The sequence below is a fragment of the Delphinapterus leucas genome, chromosome 1, assembly GCF_059928025.1.
Source record: "Delphinapterus leucas isolate spDelLeu-1000000601 "Yukka" chromosome 1, BTC_Dleu_Yukka2, whole genome shotgun sequence".
NCBI classification, from domain to species: Eukaryota; Metazoa; Chordata; class Mammalia; order Artiodactyla; family Monodontidae; genus Delphinapterus; species Delphinapterus leucas.
The window spans coordinates 105,235,733-105,254,360 of record NC_143129.1 but is presented as its reverse complement, the minus strand read 5'-3'; the positions used below and the strand labels follow the sequence as shown (position 1 = coordinate 105,254,360).

The 18,628-nt window shown below is 40.6% G+C and overlaps 1 protein-coding gene across 3 annotated transcripts in view; it reads right to left on the bottom strand.

Moving 5' to 3' along the window:
- Positions 1 to 3,683: 3,683 nt before the first annotated feature.
- Positions 3,684 to 18,628, bottom strand: part of DPYD (dihydropyrimidine dehydrogenase) — an 825,900-nt gene continuing 810,955 nt past the window's right edge. For 2 of the 3 annotated variants that reach the window (XM_022553288.2, XM_089919145.1), the window contains one exon: positions 16,555 to 17,759. In XM_022553288.2, the coding sequence (XP_022408996.1) occupies positions 17,589 to 17,759 (171 nt within the window). In that variant the 3' untranslated portion in view covers positions 16,555 to 17,588. Of the gene's footprint in view, positions 3,986 to 16,554; positions 17,760 to 18,628 lie in introns of those variants that run through there. The other variant, XM_089919140.1, reaches the window with a different exon arrangement.

Below are 18,628 nucleotides of genomic sequence, written 5' to 3'. Positions count from 1 at the left end.
GCAAACCTTTCCTGGAAAGTGCCAGATAGTAAATATTTCAGCCCTACTGTCTCCGTCATAACTTGTGACTGTGAAACTCTGTTGCAACCCCACTATGCACCTTGTTACCCATGACAGCAGCCATAGACAGTTCGGTTAGTGAAGGGATGTGGCTTTGTTCCAGTAAAACTTTATTTACAAAAAGAAGCTGCCTTGGCGTGGCTGCTGAAGTATGGCAACCCCTGCTCTAGACCTGATGGTTGTTGGATCTGAGTTTTCAAAAGGATTTAGAAATCAGGATCGTGATGTGACATATTTTGATATTAAGATGTTGACTCAGTAAAATTTGTAATGCCACCTGATCCAAGCAAAATCATTTCTATGGCCCCGTTGCGGCCAATTTGTTCACTCTCAGTAAGATTTTTTTTTTTTTGCGGTATGCGGGCCTCTCACTGTTGTGGCCTCTCCCGCTGCGGAGCACAGGCTCCGGACGCGCAGGCTCAGCGGCCATGGCTCACGGGCCCAGCCGCTCCGCGGCATGTGGGATAGTCACGGACCGGGGCACGAACCTGTGTCCCCTGCATCGGCAGGCGGACTCTCAACCACTGCGCCACCAGGGAAGCCCTCTCAGTAAGATTTGATATAGGCTTGGGGATAAGCAGGATTTGACAGCTGATGAGGAGAAAGAAGAACTTTCTAATAAAAAGAATAGCATGAGAAAGACGATCAGGGAACGGAAGGTGCTCGTGGTGGGTGGTTAGGAGTATAAACACTAAAGCCATCTTCTAGCTGTGAGACTTTGGACGAATGACCTCACCTCCCAGGCTTGGGTTTCCCATCTCTGCATAACAAGGATTAAATTAGTTATTATTTGTAAAAGTGCTTGAAACAATCCCTGGCACAGAGGAATCACCAAAGAGCTACTGGGTTAATAATAATTAAAAAACTTGTTGAGAGGACTTGTAAATAACAAGCTAGATGTTTAGGCCAGCTTACTATTAGGAATAAGTGCAAAAATTTTCACTCATTGTTCATTTTCCATTGATATGGGTGGTTTATTATTTGTAGTAGAGATTAGTGAATTCTACACAGGCAGACAACTTCCATTTGGTCCGGAGTCAAACTCCACTCCTGACTGGTCACTCACTCTGCAAATGTGTCTCTTGATCCCAAGGGGGACCAGATAGACTATATATACCAACTTGGGAGGGAGAAGAGAGAAGGAACATCTAAGGAAATCTATTATATGCTAATTGCTCCTTAAGGTATCAGAATTCGTACCACAGTCCTGTGAAGTAAATATGACAGTCTTCCCTCATCCTCCAAGTCCAGTAGCTTGCTGCTGCTAAAAGTGGCAGTGACAGAAACTCAAACCCAGTTTAACATCAATGCCCATGTCCTTTCCTCTTTGGTAGCTGGGGTTTTCAAAATGTGTCTTGTGGCACTCTAGAATTTAGGAAAGCGACCATAAGCTCCTTGCGAGCAGAGTTTTGTCTGTCTTTATGTTGAAATCACCAAGTCCTAGAATATGCACTAAACATTAAACAAATGAATAAATATCGATACATAAATAAAGGAAGGAAGGAAGGAAGGCATATAGGATGTTTTTTCGTGGCCTGTTTCAACCAGAGCAATTCCACTTCCATCTGCTTTATCCTTCTGGAAGCTCCTGCAGTGCATGTCACTGTCTCCTCACAAAAGCACATTATCTTCTCTGTGACATTTGCAGCAAAAATCAGAGAACGATAGTGTTATTGCTACATCACTGTATAAGGGTGTCTTCTCTAGGCCTGAGCTGAGACTAGAATCATCTAGCAAGTAGAGGCTCTTGAGCCTATGCTTCAGGAGCCCAGAATTCCCAACCATCACTTCTAGGACTTGCCCAGGCCTGTTCCCTGGGTCCCCTTTCCAAAGGCAGATGCTACCATGAGATGTGTCCTGTGCGATGTGAGATAGGCCCTTTGGAGGAAAATAAGTTTTTGGTTTTTTTTTTCTATTGACCTGAATATTTGCACTAAGGTGTCCACAGGCATGTGTCTAAGGCCACTGACAGGGGCAGAGAGAGAGTGCGGAGAGAAAGGTTTAGGCTGGGAAGACACTTTCCATTTGTACTTTTGCTCCAGGCACCGTAAATATTAGGGCCAACACATTGGACCCCTTTAACAGAAGGTAATATAAGGAGTGGGGGCAGCTTTTATTCCTTTTACCTGAAACTAGAGCTGATGTCACAGAAGCTAAGAAGATTGAGAGTTTTGTTGCCTCTGGGACTGGCAGGATGTGAATGAGGATGTTAATGATGCAGTGGAAACTCAGACTAGCAGAATCCAGGTTTGGAGTGATGGGACCCTGGTGTCTCCAGGAGCAGTGCTGGTGTGCAAGAGGATGGGGGAGCACATGGCCCCTTGGAGACAGATGTTAATCCTTTTGTTGTTGTTGGAAATTGGGAGTGGGGCGTGCTCTTCAAAAACGGCTGACATAGGTAGGCTTGCAGGTGAGGGTTGGCTGTTAACATTTATTTCATAATGTCCGTGTGACCTCATTGGTCCACACAGTGACCTAGTGAGGCCTGAAGATATTCAAATCAGGTGAGCATTTCACACGAGCACTGTTTGATTAGCCCAGTGCTGACAGTTCAGCATGTGTCCCCATCGGAGCTGTCCTCACTAAAATTCAGCCCTTCTTGCAATAGTTCTCTTTAAGTACGCTTTGTAATTCTTTGGATGAGGGTTTCTAAAAACCTATTCTATTGGGGAGCCCCAAATCTGTAATTTCCTTCTAATGAATCCTGTTAATTTGATGACAGCCTTCTCTAACATCAACACCACCCTCCTTTGGTCTGTAGGGGGCTTCATAATAAGATGGATCCAGGGGGACAGAGAGCTGCCAGACACATTAAAGAAGCTAGCGTCCCTGACTAAGGAAGGACTTATTAATGATTTTAGTCCCAAAGGGAGAGACACACAGAAATTCTTCAGAAAGAAATGGCGATGGTGAAATCAAAGCAACCCAGATGGCCTATAAACAGGCTAATTATGTGGAAGACCCAGAAGCAACTCTGAAGTTTCTTCCCCAGCTGCCTTTGGAGTCTGCCTGGTAGCCAGCTGCTGGCAAGGCAAGCACATCCTCCACAGGTCATCAGCAAAGTGGTGCCACATATCAAAGCAAGCGATAACCCCCTAGGATACTTCTTTATGTAACAAAGAATATTTTAGATCTTCATGGGTAAAATTCTAGAGGATTTAGAAACCTCCATATTATTCAATGAGTAAAAAGTACTTACAAATTGTTTTTCTTATTGGAAAGGCATAATTATGGAACACTGCATATATGTATTTGTTCACAACCATAACCCTGATGTCAGATTAAGGAAAGAAAATGGTACTAGTACATGGTTAATGTATTGTAATTGAGAGATAAATGGCAACATTTTGATGAATAATGTCATTTAATGTCAAAGTTTTCTTTATCATCTTAGAAGTAGCAAGTCCAAAGCTTGGTGCAGACTCTGAAATTAGAGGCCAGGATTGAAAAACTCTGCTCAATCTCTTGGCCTTCACCAGACCCTTTGTGACACCCTGACAGACATCCTAAAGCAGGGAGTGCAGGCCTTTCTCCCTAATTGAGTTTGGTGATTTTTTTTAAAAATTTATTTATTTATTTATTTTTGGCCTCGTTGGGTCTTCGTTGTTGCTCGCGGGCTTTCTCTAGTTGCGGCGAGCGGGGGCTACTCTTCATTGCGGTGCGCGGGCTTCTCATTGCAGTGGCTTCTCTTGTTGCGGAGCACGGGGTCTAGGCGTGCGGGCTTCAGTAGTTGTGGCTCGTGGGGTCTAGAGCACAGGCTCAGTAGTTGTGGTGCCAGGCTTAGTTGCTCCGCGGCATGTGGGATCTTCCCGGACCAGGGCCCAAAGCTGTGTCCCTTGCATTGGCAGGCGGATTCCTAACCACTGTGCCACCAGGGAAGCCCGAGTTTGGTGATTTTAGCAATGTCTGCAGAGAAGCCAGGCACCTGATTCAGAATGGAGAAGGAGACAGACGGTGGGAAAAGGAAGTTTGGAGGCTTCCTATTTAAAATGAATGGATCGATTTAACAATGGCCAGGATGATGTCATTAAAGGCATCTTGGTGATTACTAATTGATGTTCCCATGAGGTGGAAAGACTAGTGCCCCCCCAGAAATCCAGATATTATACACGTGTCATTTTTAACTATATCTCATAGGAGGAAAGAACAATTGTTTGTAGTAGTTCTATGTTCAACATCAGGGCTTAGTTTAGAAACCTAGAAGAGATTCCTAGCTGACCCTTGCACTCTTCTGGGCTTACACACTGTTATAGGATTTTCTGGTGTACTTACCGGTCTCCATCATCGTACTGTGAGTTCCCTGAGGGAGGAGCCATGCCATTTAAATCAAAATTTTATTACGGGGGAAAGAATGGTCTTTCCAACAAATAGTGCTGGGACAAATGGACATCCATGTGCAACAGAATGAAGCTGGACTCTTACTTTACACCATCTAAAAAAATTAACTCAAAATGGATCAAAAGCCTAAATGTAAAAGCTAAAAATATAAAAATCTTAGATGAAAACATAGGTGTAAATTTTATGACCTAACACTAGGTAATAGTTTCTTAGATATTACACCAAAAATATAAGCAACAAAATAAAGTAGATAAATTGGACATCATCAAAATTTTAAAAATTTTGTGCTTCAAAGGACACTATCAAGAAAGTGAAAAGGCAACATATAGAATGAAAAGAATTTTTACCAATTGTTTGTCTGAGCAAGGGCTTGTATCTAGAATATATAAAGTACTCTACAACTCAGTATAAAAAAGACAAATAACCTAACTAAACATAAGAAGAGAATATGAATATACATTTCTCCAAAGCAGAGATAAAAATAATACACACAAGAAAAAATGCGTAATGAAAAGCTATCAGGAAAATGCAAATCAAAACCACAAGGACATACCATTTCACTTTGCTAGGATGACTATAATCAAAAGGACAGATAAGGGCTTCCCTGGTGGCGCAGTGGTTGAGAGTCCGCCTGCCGATGCAGGGGACAAGTGTTCGTGCCCCGGTCCGGGAGGATCCCACATGCCGCAGAGCGGCTAGGCCCGTGAGCCATGGCCGCTGAGCCTGCGCGTCCGGAGTCTGTGCTCCGCAATGGGAGAGGCCGCGGCAGTGAGAGGCCCGCGTACCGCAAAAAAAAAAAAAAGGACAGAAAATAACAAGTGTTGGTGAGGGTGAGGAGATATTGGACATTCATACACTGTTGGTAGGATTGTGAAATGGTGCAGCAGTGACTTTGGAAAGCAATCTGGTAGTTCCTTAAAAGGTTAAACATAGTTACTACATGACACACCAATTCCACTCGTAGGTATACACCCAAGAAAAATGAAAACATGTCTACGCTAAGGCTTGGACATGAATGTTTATAGCAGCTTTATTAATAATAGCCAAAAATGAAAACAAATGTCCATCAACCGATGAATGGATAAATAAAACATTGGTATATCATACAATGGAATATTATGTAGCCACAAAAAAAATGAAGTATTGATACATGCTACAAGTTGGATGAAACTTGAAAAGATTACGCTAGGTGAAGGAAGCCGGTCACAAAGGACCAAATATTTTATGATTCCATTTATGAAATGTCCGGAATAAGCAAATCCATAGACAGAAAGTAGATTGATGTTTGCCTGGGGCTGGGACAGAGAGGAATGGGGAGTGACTGCCAGTGGGTATGGGGTGTCTTTTGGGGAGTGATAAAATTGATAGTGGTGATGGTTGCACCCCTCTGAATATACTAATAGCTAGTGAATTTTATACTTTAAATGGCTGAATTTTATGTTATGTGAATTATACCTCAGTAAAGCTGTTAAAAAAATAATCTGTTGTGTACCCAGCCCACAATATGCCAGGCCCTCAACGTGGCCCTGGGAATGCAAATATGCGCATGGCAAGTGCTTGCAACTTAGTGCACTCATAGGCAGATGCATAAGGAGCAAAGATGTTATCAGGAGGGAATGATTAACTCTCGCGTCTGGGGATGCCCTAGAGAAGAGGTCCCAACGTCCTGTGTTAGTTTTTGAAGAAAGAAAAAAAATTACTCCTGTATGAAGAGCAATACAGAACAAGGAAACAGCACATGCTAAAGCATTAGGGTGTTTAATATATTTTGGTATGGGGTTCATTTTGTAAACTTCTATGCTAAAAAAGGGAAAAATAAAGAAGTTTAGAAAGCACTTCATTGGACAATTGTTCTAGCACTGATGAGAAGTGGGAGGATGTCAGTTCTGGTCGAACGTGTGGGATGGAGGGAATGGAGGGGAAGGACCACGCAGGGGGCATGTTCATGGAGCCCTCACTCTGGACCTCTGTGCGTCAGCTCTCTTCATCCGCAGCAGCCCCCCCATAAGATCTGTTTACTCTTTTTCCACTTTAGAGACAAGGGAAGTGAGGCACAGAGAAGTTAGGTAACTTGTCCAAAGTCTAAAGCTAAGTGGCAAAATTGGGATTCAAACCTGGGAAATCTGTCTCCAGAAACTGAACTTTTAGCCACTACTTTATTTTGCATCCCCTGAGAAACCTGCCACAAGGCTTGGCCCATCCCTGGTCCTTGGAAAGTGATTGTTGATGGAATGAACCCAGCTCTCCTGTCAAGCCCAAAGAGTCTGTGCTAGGAAGCCCTGCCCTTGAGCATGGGCACTGCCACCACCTACAACCAGAGAAGTTGGAGATAGAGGCCCTGGTCTCATGTTTCAGGACAGCTGCCTCCTTCCTTCCTTTTTACTCTTTATAACATCCAGCCAGCAGATCCTACTGCCCAGGGGCATCATCCTGAAAAGCTAACTTAAAAAAATATTTGATATTATATTATAATTTTGTATTATTAAAATAATATTTATTACACACTTTGCACGTGCAGGCACTGAGCGAAGCACTTTGCATGCCGTATCTCCTTTTGACCTCACAATAGTGCTGAGAAGTCGATCCCTGAGAGAGTGGTATATTGGTTAATGGCGTGGATTCAGGAGCTAGACTGCATGCGTTCAAATCTCAGCTCTGCCATTTACCGGCAGTGAGGCTTGTACAAATTGTTTAGTAGCTCTGTGCCTCAGTTGCCTCGGCTCTAAAACTGATGATAATAATGGTACATAGTTCATAAGACTGTGATGGTTAAAAAGATTATAGGATGTACGGTGTTTGGAATAGTGCCTGGCATGTAGTGCCGACTGGTTAAATGTTAGTTGTCATCAGTAATCTCCTTTCTCCTGAGAAAACAGGCTGAGATTATTAAGTATCTTCCACAAGAAGACACATCTAAGCGGCAGAGCCAGGATTCAAGCACAAGGAGTTTGATTCCAGAATCTGCATTCTAAATCACTATGCCATGTCACCGGTCCACAAGATTCTGTTCACCTGGTATATATCTTCTGTGAAGTATCCTTCGTCTTTCCCAGATGGACTTAAGGATGCATTTATATTATTTCCATAATAGCACAATCAACATTCTATTAGAAGAAAATTACTGTGTATTTCTAGTATTTTTCCATTACTTTACACAGTGGCTGGTATCTACTGGTTATTAATAAATATATGGTGTTCTCAACTCCATTGCTAAATATATCTTCAATCCATTCCTTCATCTCTAACCCCACTATTGCTGCCTTATGAGTTTAAGTTCTCAAAATTTCTTGTTTGAGTGGCTGTAAGGGCACTGTAATTAAACTTTGTGCTACCATACCCATCACCATATGTCATGATATGAGATACTCTTAGTAAGCCTTTGTCTGTGCAATCAAAAGACTCTACAGTTTCCCTGCTGATAAAATTGATCTGAAAGCTAAATGTATATACACTTAGACCCAATAATTTCGTAATTTGGACAGCCCCACCACCTGAAAGTCCTTAATAATTATCACTTGATGAATGTGGAGCTGTCTCTGCTATTTAAGGCATGGTAATGAAGAGTTAATTTGTAAACACCTCCTGGCTGAGTGTAAAAATGGTTGATGCAATGCTATTGATAACATGCAAAGTATGTTTTTCTTTACTGTTGCTGTACCAAACAAGCCGTCTAAGATTTTCAACCACCCGACAAATTCCATAGGGGTCTGTATGTAGTAATGAACATCTTCCCTAAGGAAGGTATCTTCTAAACTCTCTGAAATGGACAGTCATTCATTCATTAAAACCTCACTTGATACAGGAACTAATAAACTTCCTTTCCTAAATAACAAATCCTTTACAATGAATAAAGATTAAGAAAACTTCATTTCTCATTTTGCCTCAGCATGAAACCGGTAGGCTAAATTTTATTTACTGCTCAATTACACACTCTGGTTAGGGGCCAAGCAGCTTCAGACTTTTCTATTTGCTACAATTCTTTCAGGTTTTTTTCTATCTAGTGGAGTTGTACCTTATATTTTAGTTTTCAATACCTTGAAGCACCTTTTTGTACACTTGTTTACAGTTAGAATATCCTCTTTTTGTGAGACATCTATTTATGTCTTTTGCCCATTTGCTCTACTGGTGGTCTGTTTTTTTCTTATTGATTTGTAGGCCTCTTAATATTGTGTAAGTGAGTTCTTTGCCAGTTATATGTATTGCAAATGTATTTTCTCACTCTGTGACTTACCTGTTCATACTCTTAGTGGTCCTTTTGATGAAAAGAAACTCCTAACTTTTAAAATTTTTTTAAATTTTTGGCCGTGCCTCACCGCTTGCAGGATCTTAGTTCCCCGACCAGGGACTGAGCCCAGGCCCTAAGCAGTGAAAGCGAGGAGTCCTAACCACTGGGACACCAGTGGGAGTTTCCCAGAAACTCCTAATTTTAATGTTGTCTTTATCAACTTTTTCCTTCATGATTAAGATTTTTGTTTTCTGTTTATTAAATATTTACCACTATGCACCCATCAGATTGCTAACACCCCTCCTTCCAATATAAAGTGTTAACAAGGATGAAGAGGAACTTGAATGCTGCTGGTGAAGTGTAAATGGCTATAATAATTTTGCAAAACATTTCGGTAGCACAAATAATAATAAAGACACACAATTCCTACGATTCAGCTATCCCCTTCCTGGTTATTTCTTAAAAAAAATGCATACATCTATGCACCGAAATACAAACACAAGAATCTTCATAGCAGCATTATTTGTAATAGTAAGAAAGACTACCAACGACCTATATTTTCTTCAATAATGACATAGATATGAAATCATGTCATTCTTATGCACTGGAATACTATACAGGAATAAAAATCATCAAATTACCATTACATGCAATGGCATATATGACTCTCCAAAGGCTAATATTGAGTGAAAGAAATCAATCATTTAAAAAAATACATATTGTGGGGAACTTCCGTGGTGGTCCAGTGGTTAAGACTCCATGCTTCCACTGCAGGAGCACTGGTTCCATCCCTCATCCGGGAACTAAGATCCTGCATGCTGTGCAGTGTGGCCAAAAAAAAAAAACCAACTTATTGTGTGGTTCTATTTAAATAAAGTTCAAAAATAGGCAAACCAGCATGGTGTTAGAGGTCAGGACAGTGGTTACTTTGCGGGAGAAAGGAAGAGGTCCAAGAAGGATTTCAGAGATGCACGGAGATTTCTGACTTGGGTGGGAATTAAATGAGTATTGTTCTCTTTGTGGTGTTCCCTTTTTTTTTTTGCGGTACTCGGGCCTCTCACTGTTGTGGTCTTTTCCGTTGCGGAGCACAGGCTCCGGATGCGCAGGCTCAGCGGCCATGGCTCACGGGCCCAGCCGCTCTGTGGCATGTGGGATCCTCCCGGACCGGGGCACGAACCCGTGTCCCCTGCATTAGCAGGCAGACTCTCAACCACTGCGCCACCAGGGAAGCCCTGTGATGTTCCCTTTGTGTGATAAGCTGAAACTTATGACTTGTGACTTTTTCTGTGTGTGCTATATTTTAATAAAAAGTTTATGAAAATAAAGTTAGCACATAAGACAAAAATCATATTAAATTTCTTTTTGAGAATATTTGACTCTACATTTTACTGTCTCATCTCCTATACATATCAATGTAATCTGATATTTTTGGGCAGAAATGAATGCTTTGTTTTTACTTCTAAGGTCATGTAAATTTCTACTTTAGACAATTTTTTTTTTCATCTTAGGTACTAGATTCTAGCAACACGGAACTATTATGGACCTTACAAATTATCTTTAAGTCCCTTGATAAAGACCTGAAGTAGGACAATGAGAATATAGAAGAAGATACAGAAGCACTTCTTATTTCAGAGGTAGAATTTGACAAAAACTGGCAAAGGATGGGAGGAATGCAGTGGGACAGACTGTAGTTGATTTTTATTCTTTGGTCCATCCGTTTACCCAAATTTGGTAACAACAGAGGCTCTTGATCCTTGCAGAATATATGAGATTCCTATTGTTGCTGTAACTATCACAAAGTAAGTTACTGAAAGCAACACATATACTTATCATCTCACAGTTCTGGAGATCAGAGTCTAAGAAGTGTCTCCATTGGTTACAAACGAACGACGGGCTGAACTGCCTTCCTTTCTAGAGGCTCTAGGGGAAAGTCCATTTTCTTGCTTTTTCTAGCTTCTCGAGGTGCTCGAATTCCCTGCCTTGTGACCCCCTTCCATTTTTAAAGCCTTAAGTGACCAGCTGAGTACTTCTCGATTGCATTACTGACATTCTGTCTTTTCTGCCTCCCTCTTCTACTTACTGAGGACTCTTGTGATTACATTCAGCTCACCCAGATTATCTAGGATAATCTCCCTATTTTAAGGTCAGTTGATTAGCAACCTTAATTCAATCTGGTATTTATTCCCCCCCTTGTCATGTAGCATGATAAATTCACAGGTTCCAGGCATTAGGACATAAGCAGCTTAGGGAGGGGACATTGTTTTGTCTACCACACAACAATATGATATTTTTTATGATACAACAAAGATGATGTGAACTTAGACCTCCAGGGGTCACACGTGGAACCTGAAAATAAAGCCACAGAAGGCAGAACAGAGAGATGAAGGGAATCTGAGTTCTGCTGATGCCGTTATTTGAAACTCTGGATCCAATAAACACTACCCCTGGGTTTTTAGTTATGTAAGCCAATAACATCCTTCTTTCTTTTCCTAAAATAGTTTGAATTGGATTTTCTGTCACTTGAAATTAAGCTTCGTGACTGACATGGGGCAGGAAAGAAAGGAAGAGCTTATTGTGATTTTATTGGATCAATCCTGAGTGACTGGACGAGGAGCAAAGCTATGATACACGAAGAAGGATGGGAAGAGATGAACTAAGGAGGAGATAAGAGTTGACTTTAGGCATCCGAAGTTAGGCTTTGTAACTGAATATCCATTGTACAACAAGCACTCTGATATACACATTTGAAATTCAGAGAAGTGGGGATGACACATAGACTTTGGAGTCACCAGTCTTTCCCCTCTTATCTTTAATGTAGATGTTTTATCTATGGTGTTCTTTGCTAGGTCCTTGGACTCCTATACTGCTGTCTTTAGCAGAAGAGAGCATAAAGTTGCCATGTTCTTGTCTTCAGGAAACTTTAAAAGATTTTTATTTTAAGGGTTAGCTCAGAATAATACTGGAATAGGAGGCATTGCCATTGGCCATAGTTGTTGGTAAGACGTTGCAGTAGGATAAAAATTACTCATGCTGGGCTTCCCTGGTGGTGCAGTGGTTCAGAGTCTGCCTACCGATGCAGGGGACGCGGGTTCGTGCCCCGGTCCGGGAAGATCCCACATGCTGCGGAGCGGCTGGGCCCGTGAGCCATGGCCGCTGAGCCTGCGCGTCCGGAGCCTGTGCTCCGCAGCGGGAGAGGCCACAACAGTGAGAAGCCCGCGTACCGAAAAAAAAAAAAAATTACTCATGCTTGTAGTCTCAAAAGAGAAAACAAACTTTCATTATTAAATATACCATGCCCCCCCAACCACGTAAGTGCCCCATCAAAACATCACAACCTATAAGAAGGAAGAGCAAGATGTAGTCTCCCAAATGTTGCAAAACAAACGGGGAATGTAAAAAACAAATTATGGTTAGCTTCCTACAGTCTTGTCCCAAATCCCTAAGCCCTCCCTCTCTGTTTCACTCAGAAGAGATTCTTTTAAAATAGAGAAAATAAGCATTTTTGAGTTTCTTACATAAAGACATGAATTGAAAGTTTCTTATCTTTCACTCAGGTTCTTATATCTCCAAGAAAATATGCAGACTTAACCTTTTCAATAATTGAGTCTTAACATGCATGTGTCTTTCTCACACTTGTGTGTGTGTGTGTGCGTGTTTGTGTATACTTGGCACTTTATCTTTGACCAAATACCTAGATTCCATGGAGCTGGATACCATAAAATCACAGAAGGTCAGGAAAGATGAATAAGCCAGCACTAGTAATAGGCAGGTAGATATTAGTTTCAACAGAAACACATGAAGGAAAATTATTGGTAAGAGAGGAGGTCTTGACCCGTATGTTGACTAATGCAAATCTTAAAAAACTTCCAGCAGTGTAAGAATTTGAATTCATCAATGGTAGTGGAATACAGAAGGCAGGGACACAGAAGACTCTGGGTGCTTGCGGAACACAACATATGGAAAAGCACTACACAAATTCTGTAAAGAAATAACTGCATAGATACATTAATCAATATGACTCACTACTATAGACTATCTACCAGTGACAAGATGGCTTGGTTTCTTTAATGGCACAGCAGTTTATAGTGCATATTAGAAGAATAGTAAATATGAAAACAATGATAGACAATATCAGAGTTTATAAATGCTATAGATCAGTTAATGAAAGGCTAACATACTCAGAGGGACAATTAGCCATGCAAGTTTCCAACCTGAATGGGACTATTCACTTTAAAAATGTCATTTTGTAATTTAAAACATTTAAGCAGAAAATCTGTACTAATTAATAAAAGAGGTACTATATTAATTAATGTTACCATATTAATTAACCCTTTCAGACGATGGTTATTTCATAATTTCTTCAGGACATTAAATGGCACCCTAAGACCACCAAAAGTGAATAATGCATCTCCAAATATTCATATTGTAGAAAAATAGATAATACCCACTTAGCAAAATAATATGGAAGAGAGGGCATTGTCTGAAAGTCAAGTCAGCTGAGCTTCATTTCTAAACATGGTAATTGGATATATATATATATATATATATATATATATATATATGTTAAGTTTCATTACTGGGATCTCTCGTTTTTGTTAGAATTAGCTACCCTACTCTCTCTCTCTTTTTTTTTTTTTGCAATACGCGGGCCTCTCACTGTTGTGGCCTCTCCCATTGCGGAGCACAGGCTCCGGACGCACAGGCTCAGCGGCCATGGCTCACGGGTCTAGCCGCTCTGCAGCATGTGGGATCTTCCCAGACCGGGGCACGAAACTGTGTCCCCTGCATCGGCAGGCGGACTCTCAACCACTGTGCCACCAGGGAAGCCCGGCTACTCTACTCTCTTTTTAAAAGAACCTTGGGGCTTCCCTGGTGGCGCAGTGGTTTAGAATCTGCCTGCCAATGCAGAGGACACGGGTTCTGAGCCCTGGTCGCGGAAGATCCCATATGCCGCGGAGCAACCAGGCCCGTGAGCCACAACTACTGAGCCTGCGCCTCTGGAGCCTGTGCTCCGCAACAAGAGAGGCCGCGATAGTGAGAGGCCCGCGCACCGCGATGAAGAGTGGCCCCCGCTCGCTGCAACTAGAGGAAGCCCTCGCACAGAAACGAAGACCCAACACAGCCAAAAATAAATAAATAAATTTATTTTTTTTTTAAAAAAAGAATCTTGATCTTCCAACTGCTTGGAATGTCTTTTTCCAGATTGCTATGATGATGAATGAATGCTTAGGAAGTCATACCACCAGTTAATACTAAGACAGTCTGATTTTGAGTCTAGCAAATGTAGAATTTTGATAGTAGCCTTTTATCTCTTTAAAGTGTTTTTGAAATTTCTATGTTCATAAATAATAGCAACAGAAATTAAAATTATATCTAATGTATTAAATGCAAAGCTATCATCTTCTGATGAAATTTTACAGATGAATAAATTGAGGTTCAGTGGTCTAGTTAACATATCCAAGTTCATGTGCTTGGCAAGCAGCAGATCCAGATTCTAATAACCTCTGTGTAAGATGAATAACTTTTTTCACATTTGTAGGAAGGTTTGGGAGGTGCAAGTGAAGATGGGGAACATGCACTGTGGGCTGTGTAGTGGGGGAGTGGAGTATTGGGTTTAAATACGGACTTTGCCCTCTTCAGTGTATGGTCTTGGACAAATTGCATAAACTCTTTGAGCCTTGGTTTTTCATCTGTGAAATGGGGCTAATAATCTCTATTCTGATCAAATTACTGTGTGCTTAGATGTTTTATTTACATTTTAGTTTTGGTTTGTTGCTGTCATTTTGGTTGATAGAGTTTTAAAACAAGGGTAGAAGAATTTGTCCTGCATTAAAAAATGTGTGTCTTATATAAACAATATTTACAGGTAAATTTTTTTCTTAATATACAGTCAACAAGAATTTTTAAGTTATTTTATTGTAATGACAAGGCTCTCACATGAGTAGTACAAGATAGACTGCTGATGGTCTCTTCAGACAATATTAGATAAGATGTTAGTAACAGAATGTTTTTATATTATTGAAATTCTGTGTTTATTATAAAGTATAACCTGATTATATGAGCTCTAGTGTAAATATATTTTTTTATGATTTTTTTTTAAGAAGATGTTGAGGGGTAGGAGTTTATTAATTAATTAATTATTTTTTTTTGCTGTGTTGGGTCTTCGTTTCTGTGCGAGGGCTTTCTCTAGTTGTGGCAAGCGGGGGCCACTCTTCATCGCAGTGTGCGGGCCTCCCACTATCGCGACCTCTCTTGTTGCGGAGCACAGGCTCCAGACGCGCAGGTTCAGTAGTTGTGGCTCACGGGCCTAGTTGCTCCGCAGCATGTGGGATCCTCCCAGACCAGGGCTCGAACCCGTGTCCCCTGCATTGGCAGGCAGATTCTCAACCACTGCGCCACGAGGGAAGCCCAGTGGAAACATATTTTTAACTGAACACATTAAAGATTTTAATGAACTCACGGTTAACAAGGGAACCAGTAAGATTTACAACTTGTTCCAGTATAAACATTTTAATTTAAAAATAACAAACATAGGGGCTTCCCTGGTGGCGCAGTGGTTGGGGGTACGCCTGCCGATGCAGGGGGCACGGGTTTGTGCCCTGGTCCGGGAGGATCCTGCGTGCCGCGGAGCGGCTGGGCCCGTGGGCCATGGCCGCTGAGCCTGCGCGTCTGGAGCCTGTGCTCCGCGGCGGGAGGGGCCGTGGCGGTGGGAGGCCCGTGTACCGCAAATAAATAAATAAATAAATAAATAAAATGACAAACATAATAGAAGAGACAGAAGATGATTTGTATCCAAAACATCTTTGTTTTCTAAATTGTTTCACTATAGGATGTTTTTAAATGAGAAAAAAAAAAGTGAATACTTATTCAATAAGAGTTACTTAATTAACCTGTATTATTTTGTTTTATCCTCACAATAACCTTAGGAATTAGAAACTATTTTAATACCAGTTTTATAGATTAGGAAGTTTGGTTGTCTGAGGTAACAAGCAATTAAGTGACAGCCAGGTATCAAACTCCAAAGACTGCAATTATCTTCCAACTTTGGTTAAAGCCCAGAGTATGTAAAGGACATATGTTTGGAATAGTAGTGGAGGCTCTTAGTAGGAGAGTATTCAATTCCATTTTAATGAAACTGCATTTAATTTGTTAACACATGAAAGGATCTGGAGGTTTTTATGGTGGTGGAGAAATGTGATGGGACATTCATGTTGGCAAGTAATCTATCAATAGAATAGCACTGGAGAAGTGGAAGGGGATGTTGGGTGGCCTGTTAGGAGGTATTACAAGAGCTGCATAATACACGATGGAGGAAAGAACCACAATGGGGAAAGACTTGGGGAATGTTTTAGTAGTAAAATTGTTGGACATGGTAAGGGACTTCATGAAAGCAGGGAAGACAAAAAGCAGGAGAAGTAACTATTTTGACTTTTGAAATTGAGTTTGAAACGCTTAAATACAGCAAGTGGTCAGATACATGGACAGAAGTCCAACTTGGAGGTATAGATGTTAGCACCATCTGTATAGAAGGGGTTATCAGAGTCAAGAGTGGGAAGAAATCTTAAGGACACCTTCATTAGATTTGAACTAGCTTGATATATATGACTGACTGTGAATGGAATTTACTGTAGAATTAACACCAAACTGCTCCACCAAGAGATAGCAAAAGACCGTGTTATTTAATAATGCTTTATAAAATTTTATTTGGTATTATTCAATCATACAGATTTTGTGGTAAATGTGCATTTCTAAAAGCGCATAATCAAACATTTAATTTTTCCTGATCTTGCATTTGTCATAGAAATATGCCACAGGTGATTACGTAAAGATTCACTACTTATGGATTCATACTAAAACATGTCACAAAGAAGAGATAAACTAATTTATAGGATGCTACTTGCTGATTATGAAAATAGAGAAATACGAAAATATTATTTGGCAATAACAGAAAATATTTCTTTTTTATTTAATTACTTTCAAAATTCAACATAAACACTAAAATAAAGAGCTGGTAAAGTGGTATCACACATTTAATATATATTTCCAATACCATATTTTTCATTCTTGAATGATGAAGCACATGACCCACTGCTGTATAATCTGGGTTGTGTTCAAACATTAATTGCTGTAATCATGAAGGTTACTATTAGGAGCAGATAGAACAGATCTGTGCACAGCAAAAGAGTGGATTTAACCAGAGCTCCGTCCTAACGCATCTTACTTTGTTAGGAACATAGTTTAAATATTTGAAGAAGAATGTCATGTTGATTCGCTGGTGGCGTTTGGACGCCCATCTAAGGAGTGAGCGATGAACAGCACAGCGTGATATGAATGGTTACTAAACACTCTCGCCTTCAGTATCCAGCATCAAAAAGAAGTTATTTCAGCGAAGGGGCCTGAAAAAAGTTTCCCAAATCCTTGTTGGCTTTCTTTTCCTGCCACAGGAAATTATTATGTGACTTCATTTGAGCTTTATGGAGCTAATTACCTTTGCTTAGAAACAGAGTTAAAATTAAATGTAATTTTTAATTATAAAATGTTGCCTTGGAAACATTTGCTCATAAGTTAAATTGTACTTTGTTCTAAAATACTTATTTCTTTTACAATTAGAAATCAAAGACAGAGCCCAGCATAGGGCAATTTGGAAACTGTAGTATTAATTGCCACAAAACTGCTAATATTTTTCATAATGGACAACTGATGGCGAACATCCAATTAACTGCTACACAGTTATATTTAACAGCTCTCCTCAGAAAAGAATTATTCCATTTTATGACCATTAACTGAATGGTCACTGGCAGTAGACATTTTTAAAATTTAGAAATTTCTTTAGAAATTATCTTTTTTTATTTACAAATTATATGTTTGTTTGAATTTAGAAAGAGCTGAGCATAATGATCACAATTAAAAAGATCAGCATAAGTAGGTGACCTCAAGGTCCACAGCAACTGTTTCACAAATCACCTTAAGACACGGGATTCACAGCCAAGGGCAAGCCTCTCTTTGGTTCATAAGGTGTTGTCCTGGAAACCATTCTGATGCAGTCGATAATAGGGCAGACGGAGAGACACAGGGTACAGCCTGTACAAGTGTCAGTAATGGTGGGCAGGTGGGTTTCAGGATCAAACTGGATAGCCTGCGAACAGAAATAAAGAGTCTTGCTGTCACTGCCCACAAAGGTCAAGAATGCCCCCATTTTAGCATCAACGTTTTTTTCCACTGCAGGAGAGCTGCACTTGGAGACAACTACGCCCAGCACTGTGGTGCAGCTATAGCAACAGTTGAGCTGCCAGGGAGAAGGGAAAAAAAAAAATGGACAAAAAAGAAATGCCTTTAAAATTAGAGACACAATGTTTAAAATTCCTTAGAGGTATTTTTCTCTCTTTGTGTGAGGAAAATATTTCATAACATAGTAACTCTCTAGTGTCCTGTGTTCTGAGAAGAACATAGGTCTTGTCAGTCTGACCATGACTGGGCAGGTGTCAGCTACCTGAGGGGGGGCAGGGTGCTTCCACACCTTGTCCTTCTCGCACTCATGGTTCTCGGCAGTGGAGAAACGTCACTGTCAGATGGGGCAATGAATGCACTTGTTTGGATTTCAAATTATGTGTGTAGTGTTTAGAAGAAGGCAATAGGAAAAAAAATTAGCTTAAGTGCCAGCTTTCAGGTTTGAGGATTTCCAAGCTGATTCTAGGCATTACCCGACCACCAAGGGGAAAAATCACTGAAAGATGGGAGCCTGGACACCTGGCTTCCTGGTCCTGGCCTGACACTCCTCAGCTGGGAGAACCAGGATAAGTCTTCAAGCTCTAAAACTGCTCAGGATTTTGAGAAATTCAATAATTTATTCCATTTCCCCCCCTCCTTTCTTTCCTTCCTTCCTTTCTTTTAACATGAAGCAATCTATAATGTGCAATGAAAATACCTAGTGTGAAATTTACAACTGAGATTTTTATTTAAAGTCATGATGATTATTTGTTAAAGAGAGAAACATTTGTTTCCAAA